Source organism: Mauremys mutica, chromosome 11 (genome assembly GCF_020497125.1).
Source record: "Mauremys mutica isolate MM-2020 ecotype Southern chromosome 11, ASM2049712v1, whole genome shotgun sequence".
In the NCBI taxonomy this organism is placed as follows: domain Eukaryota; kingdom Metazoa; phylum Chordata; order Testudines; family Geoemydidae; genus Mauremys; species Mauremys mutica.
In genome coordinates, this window is record NC_059082.1 from 25,352,014 (window position 1) to 25,367,885 (window position 15,872).

The 15,872-nt window shown below is 43.8% G+C and overlaps 1 protein-coding gene across 3 annotated transcripts in view; it reads left to right on the forward strand.

Moving 5' to 3' along the window:
* Positions 1–15,872, forward strand: part of TEX9 (testis expressed 9) — a 46,590-nt gene that overhangs the window by 24,431 nt on the left and 6,287 nt on the right. For 2 of the 3 annotated variants that reach the window (XM_044979081.1, XM_044979080.1), the window contains exons 8-10: positions 1,395–1,477; positions 7,149–7,322; positions 14,817–14,951. In XM_044979081.1, coding sequence (XP_044835016.1) covers positions 1,395–1,477; positions 7,149–7,322; positions 14,817–14,951 — 392 coding nt within the window. The remainder of the gene's footprint in view (positions 1–1,394; positions 1,478–7,148; positions 7,323–14,816; positions 14,952–15,872) is intronic. The other variant, XM_044979082.1, reaches the window with a different exon arrangement.

Genomic DNA, 15,872 nt, shown 5'->3' on the forward strand with positions numbered 1-15,872 from the left:
CTGCATGGTGATAAGAATCAGTACTTGACAGAGGATTCAAGGTAGGAGTTGCTTGATCTTTGGCCTTCTGTGTTTTTTATGAGACACTTTGGGAATACCTATCAAGGAGAATCTATGTGAATCTCTATTATTTGTTTTGTAACCCTGAGTTCTCAACTAAAATAAGTGTGCTGTGGAGAATATTAGAACCATCTGCTATATAAATTCAGGATGGAGAAAGGGATTAATTTAGTGTCTGGCAATGGGAACAAGGCATCTTGAACTACCACCACATGGTTATCTAGCCTGAGAGAGTGTTACTGATTGAACTCTGTGTTTGAGCATTGGAGACTGTTTCCATAACCAGATCTGGAGGCTGGAAAAGACCTTGGACTGATTTCCGCTTCTCAGATCATCCACAGACAGTTGGAATACATGCCTGAATGTCTCCTGGACACCAGAATTTAGCAGTTAATGTTCTAAATAGGACAGTACAGATGGAATCATTGGTGACAGACAGAGAGGTTACTGGGTTCACAATAAATGGATTAGCCACTGGCCCAAAAATCTCATGTAAATAACAGAGAGGCAATGGTCTGTTCCATTCTGCTAGAATAGTGGCTTGCTTGTGGTTTGAGGTGTCAGTTCCATCCACCCACCTCCCACAAAGTTACCTCCACCAAAGCCAGTTACTCAAGCTTTAAGCAGGGATGGGTGAATTTCACTGTAACTGAACAAAAAACCTTCAGCACTTACTGCTTGAAAGCTAGATGGCTCAAGAGTAATGTAACAGAGCTATTTGCATATTTAAAATCCAGCCAAAATTGATGATAGTAACTATCTAACAGCTATTGTTCTGGCCTATGTGAAATGATTTGGTGATCTCAGTTCAGTTCCCTGTCACAGATACCACCCTCACAGTAGACATTCTTAATGGCAGTCAGTCACAGCAGAGGGGCTTTGGGCTGAATCTGCATGAAGACTGCACTACTTTCTCACTTTTAGATGTGGTTCCTTGAGGCACATTGTCATGACAGTTTTGGGGAAGCTTGCACTTCCTGTCCAATCTCTACCTGTGCTGTGGATCAGTATAGAGAGGCCATTTCCACAATTATTTTTTTATGTTTTAAGAGTGCTGAATTTATTAAGGGTTTTTTGTTTTGTTTTTGTTTTTTTAAAGCTATTCACAACTTGGTCTAAGAACAAGCAAATTACATGAAAATTTTATTTGGAAATTAGTTTTTTGCATAATTGCATTAAACAGTATGTATGGTGTATTTTGTAAACAAGTCTACAGTTGACAACAATTTGTTCCTAATGTGATGCAGTTTGAATCAAAGCAAATAAAAATCAGTCATATTTCATAGAAGTATTTATAAGTTAAGGGTATTAAATATGACTATTTAAATTCACAGAAGCCCAGATCAGATTTCTTAAGGCAAAGCTGCGTGTTATGCAGGAGGAGCTGGATAGTATAGTACGTGAATGTAGTAAAAAGGTAAGAATTGAGTGTTCTTATTCAGTAGAGACTGAATATGTTCCCCTTCCATTTAATGCTGTTGTTAATTCGGCTATATTAGGATACATAGTGGGATGCTATAGCTTCAGTTATTGGACAGTGAGAGTTCTACATAACTATTTTTCCTCTTTATGAGCCCAGAGCCTAGAATATGGTTTTCTGTGTTTCATAGATATTTAATCTTTAGTCTAAAGATTTAGAAGTATAATTTAAAAAAAATCATAGGATGTTTTAAACCATCATATTCTATGTGATCCAATTTATAGGCAAGGAGCAGTTTTCAAAACAGAGTATATTACACTTGTACTGCGTTATCTATACTGACTGACTGCCTCTTTCTGGTGCTAATTTAAGGTGTTGGAAGGTGCAAAACCCTAAATGGTTTGGGGCTAGTTTACCTTAGAGATTACCTCTCTCCCAGTGCAATTCTGGGATAGCTGTGATAACTGAGATTCTTCTTCAATTGGTTGTAGACAAATATTGCACTCAGATGCATTCATACCCAGTGTACTGAAGCCGGAGAACTTTGCTTAGCAGTACCTGTCAGGGCGGCGGTTGCATTATCTGGCCCTCATAGCAGCCCCTCCTATGGCTATACAAGGTCAGTGGCACTCCGACCCCCCTCAGTTCCTTCTCACCACCCACAGCTTGTGTTGGAGCTTCCCGTACAGATTTTACATCACACTTTCTGATGACAACAGTGAGATTATCTGTAAATAGTTAATTAGTAGTATACTTGTAACATTATAAATGGAAGTAATTCATGCACTAATAGCTACATGATGCTGTGCCCTCACCAGGATTTAAGCACTGTCCTTTTTATGGGGTGCTGTAAAGGAGTGGACTCACCCCTGCGGTGCCTCCTGCTGGTGACGCCTGGGAATTAGCTCATTCCAGTTCTGGAGCGCCCTCTGGAGGCCGGTGATCTGCCTGTCCTCTGGCCCCCGTGTCCCTCCCTGGACCCAGTGCCCTTTTACCTGAGGTGCTGCCCCCTGGCAGTAACCCCTTTCTCTCTGGGTTTCCCCTCCCTGGGGAACTCCCACCCACTATCCCCACCTTGCCTCAGTAACAGGCTACTGCCAGTTATCGTCTAGCCCCCTGGGGCAGACTGCAGTATCAGCCTACTCATCACTGGCAAGATTGGGTTTGGACCTGCTGCCTTTGCCTACCCCTGGGCTGCTCTCTGCAACCCCTAGTACTCCTTGGCCTTCTGCTAGGCCGCAGCCTGGGGCTTTCCAGGCTGGAGCTCCCCAGCTCCTCAGCCTTTCCCCAGCCCTGCTCCACTCAGGTACTTTGTCTCCAATTCCCTGCAGCCAGGCCCTTCTCCTTCTACAGGCAGAGGAAGACTGTTTGGGCTTCTGGCCCACAGCCTCTTATAGGGGCCAGCTGGGCCTGATTGGAGCATGGCCACAGCTGAGCATACTTTCCCCAATCAGCCCAGGCTTCTTGCCCCAGCCACAACCTTCCCCCAGGGCTGTTTTAAGCCCTTCAGGGCAGGAGCAGGGTAAGCACCCTGCTACAGGTGGCTATCACCCAAAGTGATCTTCCATATGTAATGTTTGCTCTGCCTTGGAGAGGGGCATGTTAAGGAAAAGTTCTCCATTTGTTGCTTCTTTACGGAAAGAATTCAGGTTGCTCAGGACTCATGTTTAAAATAGCACCGCATGGAACATGCCATGAACTCAGTTTTGGCCCTGGGGCCCTTTGCAGATCATCAGGCCTGTCAGTCTTCTGAGCTGGTGCGGACCCCTGATAGGCTGCCAGATCCAGATTCTTCTTCTTGGAGAAGACGACACCGGTCCCCTTCCCTTGGTGCCCTGAGGAGGAAAACTCATAAAAACTAATCAGTCATTCCAATGCTCAGAGAGACTCTTTCTCTTCTTGGAGGAGTGCTATTCTGGCCATCCTCATTGGTCTTGTTTGAGCCATTAGCAACTTGATCCATTGTCTCTCCTTTCCTAAAAGACAGTTGTTCTTGTTGCTATGACTTCCGCAAGAAGAGTCAGTGAAATGCAGGCCCTTATGGCAAAGCCTCCCATACACAGTTCTTCTAAGACAAAGTTTTCTTGAGGCTACATCCAAAGTTTTTGTCCAGACTAGTTTCACCTTAACCAGGTTATTTATTTACCTGTATTTCCTAAGCCGCACTCACATGCAGATGAACAACAGCTTCATATGTTAGATGTGAGGTGGTGCATGGTGTTCTATCAGGAAAAGACCAAATAATTTATTCATCAAGTTGGCTTTTTGTCTCTTATGTGGATGGGATGGAAGGGCAGGTGGTCTCTGTGCAGACAGTTGCCAGGTGGATAACTTCCTGTATTACTACAGCTTATGAAGTAGCTCAGACCATGCCCCCACAGATGTTATAGGGTAATTCGACAAGACCTCAGACCAAATTGATTGATTGCATTTGTCAGCAATGTTTCAATATTGGATGTTTGTAGGGCTGCAACGTAGTCTTCTGTACGTACTTTTGAGAAACATTATGCAATTACTATTGCATCAAGTCAGATACAAACTTTGGGAAGGCAGTTCTGCAGTCACTATTTCAGTAGACTGTGAGCCCCACTTTCCACTAGACAAGTGAAATACATGTCTGCAACCACTAAAAGGAAAAAAATATACTGTTACTGTTCTTTAGGATGTGGGTGAAGACTGTATTCCATGAACCACCCTCTGTCTCCTCTGCATCAGTTTCCCGTCTTAGATTCCAGTGCGAAGGAATTGATGGGGGTTGGGGTGGTACCACCTTTATATTGCCCTGGGTGGGGCTATAAGGGCCAGAGAATCACACCAACACCAGGAAGAGATAGGTCTACTTGACTGAGGACTCCTTACTAAGAAAACCAAGTGGGCTTTTCACCAGAGCTGATCCAGAAAATACAAGGGTGTGCTATCTGCCAGGAGCAAATATGTGGGCTGTGGACCCGAAACTGAAGAGAATCCTAATGGGAGCAGGAAAGAATCCACTGATTCTGCTTCTGGAGAACAAATGATACTGCTAGATTCTCACTGAGACACATCAAGGAAGACTGTGCCAGACTGGGGAAGATGCTTAAAGAAATGGAGGCTCGGGTGACCTTCATCATGATTCTACCCCTCCTCAGAAGAGGAGAATGAAGGAGAGACAATATGATGATCAACAGATGGTTCAGGCAGGGCCGCCCAGAGGGGGGGGCAAAGGGGGCAATTTGCCCCGGGCCCCGGGCTCCGCAGGGGCCCCCAAGAGAAGAGCGGAGGCTCCCGCCTCCGCCCCTCTCTTGGAGCCTCGGCGCATCGAGCGCCGAGTCTCCTGGCGAGCCCCTGAGCCCCGCCCCGCTCAGAGCCGCGTGGTGAGGGGGCGGGGCTGGGAGCTCCAACGGCTCCGCTCGGCGTGGAGCTCACAGCCCCGCCCCCTCACCACGCGGCTCTGAGCGGGACGGAGCTCAGGCCCCGCCGGCGACGCGCTCGGTAAGAGGCCGGGGCCGGGGGGAGGGGCCGGGGCCGGGCGGGGGGGGGGGAGAAGCGGGGGCCGGGCGGGCAGGCGGGGGGAGAAGCGGCGGCCGGGGCCAGGCGGTGGCGGCGGCGGGGGGGAGAAGCGGGACCCGGGGCGGGGGGGGGAGAAGCGGGACCTGCCGCCGTCGAAGCGCAGCCCGGTCTTCGGCGGCGGGGGGCCCCTTCTGTTCCGGGACCCGCCGCCGAAGTGCCCCGAAGGCCCGCGGCGGGGACCCCCCCCCCGCCACCGGATTACCGCCGAAGACCGGGCGGCGGGTCCCGCTTCGGCGGTAATTTGGCGGCGGGGGGCTCCCGCCGCGGGTCTTCGGGGCACTTTGGCGGCGGGTCCCGGAATGGAAGGGCCCCCCGCCGCCGAAGACCCCGGGCCCCCGGAATCCTCTGGGCGGCCCTGGGTTCAGGCAATAGTTCTATAAGGGATGGCTTTGGGATGTTTGACACTAGGAGGCATTTGTGGATTGAGGATTGTTCTCATGGGTTGGTCTCCCCCTGAGCAGAGAGAGAAATAGTCTCCTGCCCCTAGCTGAGTCTCCTGCCCCTAGCCTCGGCCCCTAGCTGAGTCTTCTGCTCCTGGCCCCAGCCTCAGCCCCTAACCGCAGGCTCTGGAAGGGAATTTGGGTGCAGGAGGGAGCTCAGGGCTGGGGCAGGAGGCTGGGGCATGGGCTGTGGGAGGGAGTTACTGTGCACGAGGGGGTTCCAAACTGGGGCAGGGAGTTCAGGGTGTGGGCTCTGGCCAGACGGGTCCCGATCGGCGGTGCAGGGGGGCTAAGGCAGACTCCCTGCCTGCTCTGGCTCCGTGCTGCTCACAGAAATAGCTGGCATGTCCAGCCCCTGGGTGAAGGCACGGCCAGGCGGTTCTGAATAGTGCACGCTGCCTGTGCCCGCAGGCACTGTCCCTGCAGCTCCCATTGGCTGTGGTTCCGCAGGGACATGCTGTCCGCTTCCATGAGGTGCGCAGAGCTAGGGCAAGCAGGGAGCCTGCCTTAGTCCCGCTGCGCTGCCGACCAGACTTTTAACGGCCCAGTCAGCAGTGCCGACCGGAGTCTCTAGGGTCTCTTTTTGACTGGGTGTTCTGGTCGTAAACCGGACGCCTGGCAACCCTATGTATAAGTAGCATACAGGATATCATAACGTATAATTTTTTACTGTTTGTTGAAGTTTAGGATATAGCAGAAGGCTGATTTTCTCCAAAGGAGGTTTATGTTAATATGTTTGTTTTTTTTTCCAGGGGTGTGGGGCAGGTTTGTTCTCTTAAAAGTTGAAGAAACTTTCTCCTCAAAAACTTTTGGATGTGGCTTGATTTTTTTTCCCCAAGTCTTTGGACTTGTCTGTATTAACTCTGATTTATAAGACAATATTCAAGATATTTCATACTCTAAAGGAAAAAATGATTTCTAAGTCATAACATTATTTAAAATAGGGATGTAATTTGGTAAATAGGACATGAAAATTCAGCTGTTGCTGTGTACCACTTGATTTTAAAATAAACATGAATTTGGGTACTTGAGGTATCCAAGAATGAGCTGTGATTGTAACGCAAAAGTCAATGATCTCACTAAAAGTTGGGAACTGATAACTTTTTTGTAATTGTGATGAAAATTCAGAGTATCCACCCTTTCTTTCTCTTAGTGAGATTTTTTTTTAAACATCTGTTTATATATATTCTCACAGATGTTACTATTCTGAATTTGTGTTGTAGAACATCTGCATGGCTTTACTATACACGTTATTCTATAACTAATGATGGCTATCACAGTAATGTGCTGTGATCTTCTGTGCCTTGAACCTTAAATTACTGAAGTTTTATTTAAAGCATATACCTAATTTGGCATATTGTACAAATTAGACTAGACAAAATTTGGTAAACAATTAAAATTTACTGAAATGTTGACTAATAGCAAAATTTAAGATATTTTTTGTTTTGTTTTGTTATCCAAACTGGATTGTGAACTCCACTGTGAGTTATCAGGTATTGCTTATGAGAGAAATGTTGTTTTCAAAACTTTTTAAAAATTAAGACACCAGTGATCACAACAATATCAGCAAAAAACATGTACTAATGACTCCATATTAAGTTGTGGAAAAATGCTCTCTCATCTTAACACATTCTTAAAACATTCATTGATTTATAAATTTACGAATTATTGACTGACAGGATGATGAGAATCGGCATTTAAACTCTCGGGTTAAAGAAACTGAGGAAGAACATGCTAGACTCCAGCGAACAGTCAGTACTCAACAGTTTCAAATTGAAAAGTACAAAATGCTGTCAGAGGAAGCTAGCAGGAAAAGTGAAGGATTACAGCAACAGCTCACTGCAGTAGAAAAGGTAATGCAGCCATTCATTTCATTTCCTTAGTCTTACTTGAAGGAAAAAATATATAATTGCCACAAGTACATCCTTTGCCTGAATTGCTTTACAGCAGGGCCAGCCTTAGGGAAAATGGCACCCTGGGCAAATTAGTATTTTTTGGGGGAAAAAAAACAAACCCCATCACTCCTGGTCCTCACGGGCTCCTTGGGCTTCCCCTCTCCCCCATCACCTCTGGGCCCGGCTGCCTCCCCCAGTGTTTAATTTGTATTGAAAGAGATGCCAGAGGCTAGAGCTCAGCCCTGGCACAAATTAAGCACTAGCAGGGCGGCCTGATACTGGCAGGTGCTGGCACCCAGCTCTGAAGGCAACGCCATCACCAGCACAGAAGTAAGGGTTGCATGGTATATGGTGTATTGCCACTTTCTGCGCTGCTGCTGTGGCTTGTGGTGCCTGCTGCTCGGCATGTGGCTCAAGGAGGGCTTCGTGCTGTCACATAGGGGCTGCATCTTGCCAGAGCCCATGGCCCTCCTGGCTCACCCCGGGCGCCATTACAGATTTGCGGGGGAGTAAACTTTAATCATGATTCCAGGGACTACTTAGGCACCTGAAAACTCTAAGGCTTTTTGCAGATAACAACTTAGGAATTAGCTGACAGGAGCACTGCATCCAATTGTTATATACATTAAAAATTACACACACACACACACTCTCCAATTAAAGCCACGTTTAAAGTTTATATGTAAATTTAGAACAATCAGGAGATAATACAGCAAGATATTCCCAATCCCAAGCCTTGAGGTATCAGTTCTAGAACTTTAACACAGATATCAGAAACACACATTTGATACTTTGTACACTATGTTTATTAGATACATAAAAATAAATAAAATCTGCTTAAAATCTGTGTTAATGTCATTATCTACTCTATTTCAGTCAATTGTTTTTCACTAAAAACATAATTTTAAGAAAGGAAATTTATTTTTCTAATTATTTTGGCATTTATGTTTACCGATCACAATCGTGTATGTGAGACACTGACATTTGACTCCATCATTGCTATTGGTATCATAGCTGGAACTGTATTTATTTTCATGCAGATTTTAAGGTTTTGGTGTTTTTTTTAAAAACAGATATAACTAAAAATACAATTTGAAAATAAGCAACCTTCATCTGCCCAGTATCTAAAGTTATGTGTTTAGCTAATGTTTTTTAAACTGGCACTGCTAAGGTTAGTACAAGCTAAAGTTACATTCTAGAAGGACACTGTTATTTGATTGTACCACTTTAAATAGCGAATGACAAAGCACAATATGATGATAAAAGTAATAATGATAATTACTCCAGCCAGGATAGGTTAGGTATTTTAGAACTCACTACTCAAAGAATTAAGTGTAAGCATGAGAGAGAAATAAAATTTATGAAATGCACAGACCAGTCAAAAAATAAAATAACAGCACTTTGAAAGAATAAAATTACAGAGAACATACATGCATTGCAGGAAGTACCAACAAGTAACAACAACAATATAAGTATGTGTTAGCGGGATGAGTGTGAAACAGACAGCGTGTGTGAGCTGGTGGACTGTGTGACACCGCAAGCTGCCCCTTTAAGAGAGCTGCACTCACCAGCCTGAAGGAAAGCTCTTTCAGACACAGCAGCAGCTGCCAGCAGCTCCCTCCCTCTCTTGGTGAGCCCTCTCCACCCACCCACCCACACACACCCTCTCTCTCTGCGGAGATGGGGTACATAGGCAGGGGACACCCTGACATCAGCACCCTCCGCTCTCCCTCCCCCATACAGCAAATGGGAAACTCCCAGGAGCAGTTTGCCAGGGGTGGCTCCAAAGCAGGGGGCAGAGCCGCGGGGCTGCAGATGCCGGCAAAGCAGCAGGAGGAGGGGCACCCCTGCTCCAGAGGCGCCCTGTTTATATTAGCATCTCTGGGCTTTTGCTCAGTTTACCCCTATGTAAGGCCAGCCTTGCTTTACAGTCAAATCTGCAGTTAACATACGTACTGACTTCTGCTTATACTGATGCTGTACATTTTGATTTAAAGATAGTGTCCAGTCAGCCAATTTTTAAAAAAAAAATTGAATAGTTTTAGATTTTTGGCCCAGTCCCCCAACGGTTTTAAGGTTTTACAATCACATTTTCCTATATTTAATTTTTTTCCTCATTCTTGTGTAAAACATCCCTAGAGGCAGGTGACACTGACTATACACAAAGTGCAGTCAAGCTCACAAAGGAGGAAACAAAAAGTAGGAGAAATATTTAATTTCTCTAATTATTTTAGTTATAGCAACTGTAACAATAGTAGATTTAAAATAAAACACTATTCAATTTAGGGGTGTTTTTTTGTTGGTGGTGGGTGAGTACATGGGGTGGAAGAGTGTATGTGTGTGCGCGCTTGCTTTGCGTTTATTTTTTGGTAAGTTGACTGTGTCCCTTTAAAATAATCACACTCCGATTTTAAGGAATCAAAATCAAACCAACCTGGCTCCAAGTACAAGCCACATATGCAAAGTTGTGAAGTGCCTGGTTATACCAGATGGCCCACATACACAGCTTTGTTTGTTTGGAACTTAAGCTAAGAGCAGCATGTGTTTTTTTTCTTTAATTATTCAGAGCTGGAGAGGTCGATTTTAAAATCAAACATATCTGAACAACCTAGAGAAAATTATCTAAAAAAATGATTAAATGAAAACTGAACACATAACTTGGAACCTAAACCACGTGTCCTAGGTTTCAAACTACACTGTAGCAATGATGTAGCATTGGCATTTTTAAACTACTAAGTGGAGAATTTGAAAAAAAAACCTGTTTTGTGCAAGTACTTCAAACCAAACCAAAAACAGTTATGGGTCTTGCAGGTAAATTGAATAAGGGTCCAGTCATCCTGACTATTGGTTTTTTCAGGAATGAGAATATTCCATTTTTGGAGGAAAATAGTAATGTGTAATAGCAATAGTTGTCTACAGGATTGAGGAGCCAGAGAAGAAAAAAGCCTGAACATTTTAGATATCAAAAATGTGTATACTGTATAAGTAGTTATCTAGTTAGTAGAGCTATCTTTAATTTAAAAGTATGATTTTTAATGTTCTAGGGAATTAGTATTTATATTTTTAATCAAAAACTTAGTTTTCACTACCAGTAAACATGGATTTAAAAAATCATTCTTGTTTTTAAATGGTTAAATCTCTTACTGACTTGATCTTTTGGTTTTGAAAGCTATTTGTTTTTTGGCAAAGTTTGTAGTACATTATTCAAGACTAATTAATATTTAATTAAAGAGAGATGAATGGTAGATATGTTTCAGAAAATTTGGCTGAATATCATAAACTGAGTCTGCACTATGTTGATCACAGATATTGAAAACTGACATCTTTGGAGTCTAGAGAGTCTGTATATGTGGGTTGGGATAGTATGAGTTTTAACCTCTTATTTGTTCCTTTGGCTTCATTTCTCTAAAGTAAAACTTTCCTTTTAATTTGTAATCTTCTCAGCACCCTTAGCAAGTGAAGAGCTTAACTTAAAAAAAAAAAAGTATATATTATTGTTTTTGTCTCTGTTTCAATGTCTCAAACTTATTGTATTCATGTGTGTGTACAGTGGATGACCTTGACATTGATTGTCCGGATGAATTTTAAAAACTACTTTAAAATCCAAGTAATCTTTGTATGGTTGGTAATATTTAAGCCATACAGAAATTAGGTTGTGATGGATATTTTCTTGATCCTGCTTAGCTCCCCAACAACTTTTGAGGTTTCTTTGCTTCCTCAGCTGCTCTTCTGTGTGTATGTAGACAGAGACTCACCAGCTGGCTTCCATCCTCTGTGCTGCTATACCTCACCTAAAATAATTTTAGCAATCTTCTTGTTTGTTCTGTTCTAGAGAGGGATGGTATCAAACTTCAAGGGGCTGCTACCTCCTTCCCTGGTACAGGCACTACAATTGAATTCTGCTACTCCCCAAACCCTCTGCAAATGTCACTTCCTCCCATTCTCTTTCACTCATTCATTCTTGATGAGTGAATTCTGTACTCTCAGAGAGAATGAGTGGTATGGGTACAGGGGATGGGAGACAAACTTCTGAGTTCTGACTCCTTTAATTTCCTTTGGGCAATTTACTTTACTCTGCCTCTGTAAAGGGGTTACTAATGCTTGTGTGCTTCTCAGGGTTGTGGTGAGGATTAACTTTTTGTAAAGCACTCTGAAGATAAATTTCTGTAAGTGTTTATTTTTATCTGCCTAGTGGGGAGAGAATTCATGAGCAGTGTAGCCATTGAATCATTGGCACTAAATACTTCCTTACACTTGTTCACATTTATCGAATTTAGGGGCCACAAAATACACCAGGAGAGTGAAGAAAAGGAAGAAATGTTAGACCCTTAATTTGCCAACACTGTGAGTTGTACTGCAGGAAAACTAGAATGACTGGTCTCAAATAATGGAGTACTGCTGGCAGCACTTCACAGTGCAGTTTGTCTACACCAGCAGTCCCCAAACCTTTGAGGGTCGTGCCCTCGCTTACCCCTGTCTGCACCCTCTCCACCTCCCACGGGAGCTGGGGCCGGGAGTGGAGCCACAGCTCCAGGGATGGGAGTGGGGGATGTGGACGGGGCAAGAGGGCCAAGGTTGGGGGTCGCAGCTGGGGGTGGGTCTGGGATCGGGAGCAGGGCCAAGTCTAGGGGCAGAACCACACCCAGGTTGTGGTAGGGACTGGCAGCCAGGTGTGGCTCTGCTCCTGGCCTTACCCCCCAGCCTCAACCCCAATCCAGGAACGGAGCTGCGGGTGAGGCTGAGGAGTGATGCAGGGCCGGGAGCAGAGCTGTGCTAAGGCTGGGGACAGGGACGGGCATGGGGCTTGGAGCTGGGGATGTGGGTGGGACCAGAGCAGAGCTGGGGGTGGGACTCACTCCCCACCTCCTTGAGGGCTGGCCCAGGCCCTGCATGCCCCCCGGATGTTCCTCCACATCCCCCTAAGGGGGGGATATGCCCCACACTTTGGGGGCCTCTGGTCTACATAAACACACACAGAGGTCTGAATGACTAGAACCCCAGACACAAATTGTGCATTTGCCTTAAGGCGGCAAAAACTGACTCAACAAGAACAATCTCATGAACAGTGGAGATGAGCAGGGTGCTTTGGTCCTTGATCTCACTTTAGCCAAACCCCAAAAATTCAGTGGACTTCAGCTTCTACTTCTAACCCACTGCTGTTGAACTTCAGAGCGTGATATGCCTTCATATGAAACAGACTTTGCAAGTTTATTCCACCAGAAACACCTCTGGGATGCATGGTATGTAGGAGGAGACTATACCTGTATTATCTCGTACTCCTAAGACACATTCCTGGATCTACGTTTCTGTTCCCTCTCCCCCAGTTTCTGTTCTGGCTGTTGTGAATATTGATATCTAAGGCCTCTGTGTTGTCCCTTTTGAGACTGCTCTGCTGCTGAGTAGTTTTAAAACCATTATCTGGCAAGTATCCCCAAATGCTTTTACCTTAGTGGTTTTTGAGCATGCTCAGCTGATTGTCTTTCAACATTATTTTTGGCCACCTATAGTTGTAAGAGCAAATGGAGAGACTGAACTCTTTTGTTAAAGTAACTGTAGAGGGGTAGTGGAGAGCAATTTTTTTTTTTTTTTTAGTTAACTAAATTAGACTATGCTCAACAAAAACATTTAAGAAAAAAAATCTGAAAAGACCTGATGCAATAATTTCCCCCCTTTCTCCAGATACTTAATTGGGAAACATAATTCAGTAGTTAAAAATCATTTATGAAGAATTTGCAGAAATCCTGGTTACTTAAAAAATAAAGTTCTGTTTATTAGTTGACAAGATATGAAAATACAATACAACCCTACTGATAGATCTGCAAAAATCCCACTGCATCCTATCACACGCTGGAGTCAATGTCAAACAGCATTCAAAGAGCTTTTAACCATCCTTTTGTTACATTAGGTTAGCCGATAGCTTACCTACTGTGCAAGTGATATACAAGCAGTCCTTGGATTTACGACACAACTGGTTCCTGAAAATTGCATCGTAAGTGAAAATGTCATAACTCGGAACTGCAATCCACTCCATTGCAGGACTGAGCGTCAAAGTTGAATTCAGGGTGTCAATTCAGAAACGTCGTAAGTGCCATTCGTCTTAAGTCAAACATCGTAAAGTCAAGGACTGCCTGTATCCTTTTATGCTGCCAGGTTCTGAAATGTTCTATTCCAAAAGTTAGAATTTCACTTTAATGTAAAGTGGAGTATATGGCACTGAAGACTGAAATAAACAATGGACCTTATTCAGAGCTCTGCCATCTTAACATAAGAGAAGAGATGGTGATGCTATGAAGAGGAACAGACTGTGGTGTTGGTTTACTGCCTGAATATATATTTCTGAGTTCTTACCTGAGTGTGTGTACATTCCAGAGGTAAAAAAAGTGAGTCCTGCCTCAGTCTTGTATATGACCTGTTCACTGACACAATGTAGCGTAGCAGAGCCACTCTATTTGTCCAAAATCTTGGGGGAAAGAAATTTGGAAGTAGAATATAGGTGGTTTAGTCAGACATACATTTTTTTCCCCTAGATTTCACATCTTCCTATTCTGTGTCCAGCTTGGAGAAGTCAAGGATCCTTCCACTATCCATATGATCCAGTGTTAGTTTGTCACAATGCTTTTCTATACAGATTTGTCATTCAGACACTCACATAATCAAGTCATTCATCCTATAGAGCTTCATTAAGGATAGCTTTCTAACACAAATGGCATACATTTAAAAAACCACCACAACCTCTTGGCCTCAGCAGAGTTGATAGCAGAAGTATGAAAAAGTGGGGCAATGTCCCAAAAAGATGAAAAATTCAGGGAGAAGACTTAACATTTAAAAGACATTACTCTCTTATCTTTTGGTTAAATGATTTAGCCTGTCTCTAGTTATTACTTTACAAAACCTGACTCTGCTTTTGTAGAGACATCTCATCTTTCATGTGAACAACAAGAGTTGCCTTTTCTGCCAGCCTACCATATGTTCTTGTCTCCTTCTGCTTTGTCTTAGTCTGTTAGTTTCATCCTTTGATCTCCATCTTTTACTCTGCTCTACATATTGCCACCTTTGCCTCATCCCCTCACCTTCTTCCCACTCACAGTAGCATCAATCAAATAGTAGCATCAGAAGGGAGAGGCCATTCTAGACAGCACACCAAGTTGTCTCAAGGGGATTTAAGTGTTGCAATATTGATTCAGTGTCACTGGCCCATGGTGCATTTCTCTGGTCTCATTCATCCCTGTCTTAATATTCAGATAGAAGAATTTCTAGGGAGGGGGGGAGAAAGTAAGAGAGGAGTCAGAACTATTCTAGCACTATAAAAACAGGAGATGTGAAGTCCGATTCTACTGCAGGCCCAAACAAGATCAAACAGGCTTTCTGCCATGTCCCTTGCTCTAACTGTGTTGCTTATAGGGGGATTCATTGATTTACCATTATTCAACACACTTTTTTTTATTTATTTAGGAACTAGAGAATCTAAAGCGCATACAAAAGCAGGCTTCTGCCAGTCAGAGTGCTACAGAAGTTCGCTTAAATAGGGCTCTTGAGGAAGCAGAAAGGTATAAAATGGAGCTGAATAAACTGAAGCAAAGCAATAAGGTACAGTAGTGGTTTTAAAAAAAAATAAACTGATTTAAAAGTAAAACCCCCTGTTGAAAAATGCTTTAAAAATCACCAAAGGGCTTGATCATGTAATAAGTGAGCACCCTCAAATCATGGGTGGCAATAAGAGTTTGGATGGGGGGGTTGCCTTTCATAGACAATTCAAAGCTGGAAGAAGTTATTCAGGCAATTAGAATACTGTAACCAATCAGTTGAGTATCTGGACAAATGTTCTAGCTGTATAGAGAATATTGCAACCCCTGTTGAAAAATGTCATATCGGTTATATAAAGTGTAGTGCTGGAGTTTGTACCCCCCTCCCCCAATCTGCTTGATTAGATTAGATTCTACATGATTAGAAATGGAAGGGGACAAATATTATATTTCACTTGTAAGTGAAATAATTCATGTTGGCAAAATTTGCCCATGTAACTGCAAAGCAGTTTATTTCTCTTGAATAGCTGTGTTGTCTTGTATCTAGAAAAAACATAGCTAGGGAGTGTCTCTCTCTACTGCACCGGACTGCCAGACATTGGCATGTGGTAGGAAGACGTGTTTAACTATTTGGAAACCCATCTCTATAACACACAAATTCTGGTTTAATCTTGTGGAATTATGAAATGTTACTATGAAAAACAACTGCATCCGAAGAAGTGGGTATTCACCCACGAAAGCTCATGCTGCAAAACGTCTGTCTATAAGGTGCCACAGGATTCTTTGCTGCTTTTACAGATCCAGACTAACACGGCTACCCCTCTGATAACTGTATCATGAATGCCTTTGTGTCTGTCGAGCATTACTGACAGGCCAGGCACCTGATACACTCCAGAGTGAGGAAAGGGTACTTAAGGATAACGATAGTGCTTTGACCACACAAAAGTTATGAGAGAGTAACTGCATCCCTGAGGGAGGGTTAATT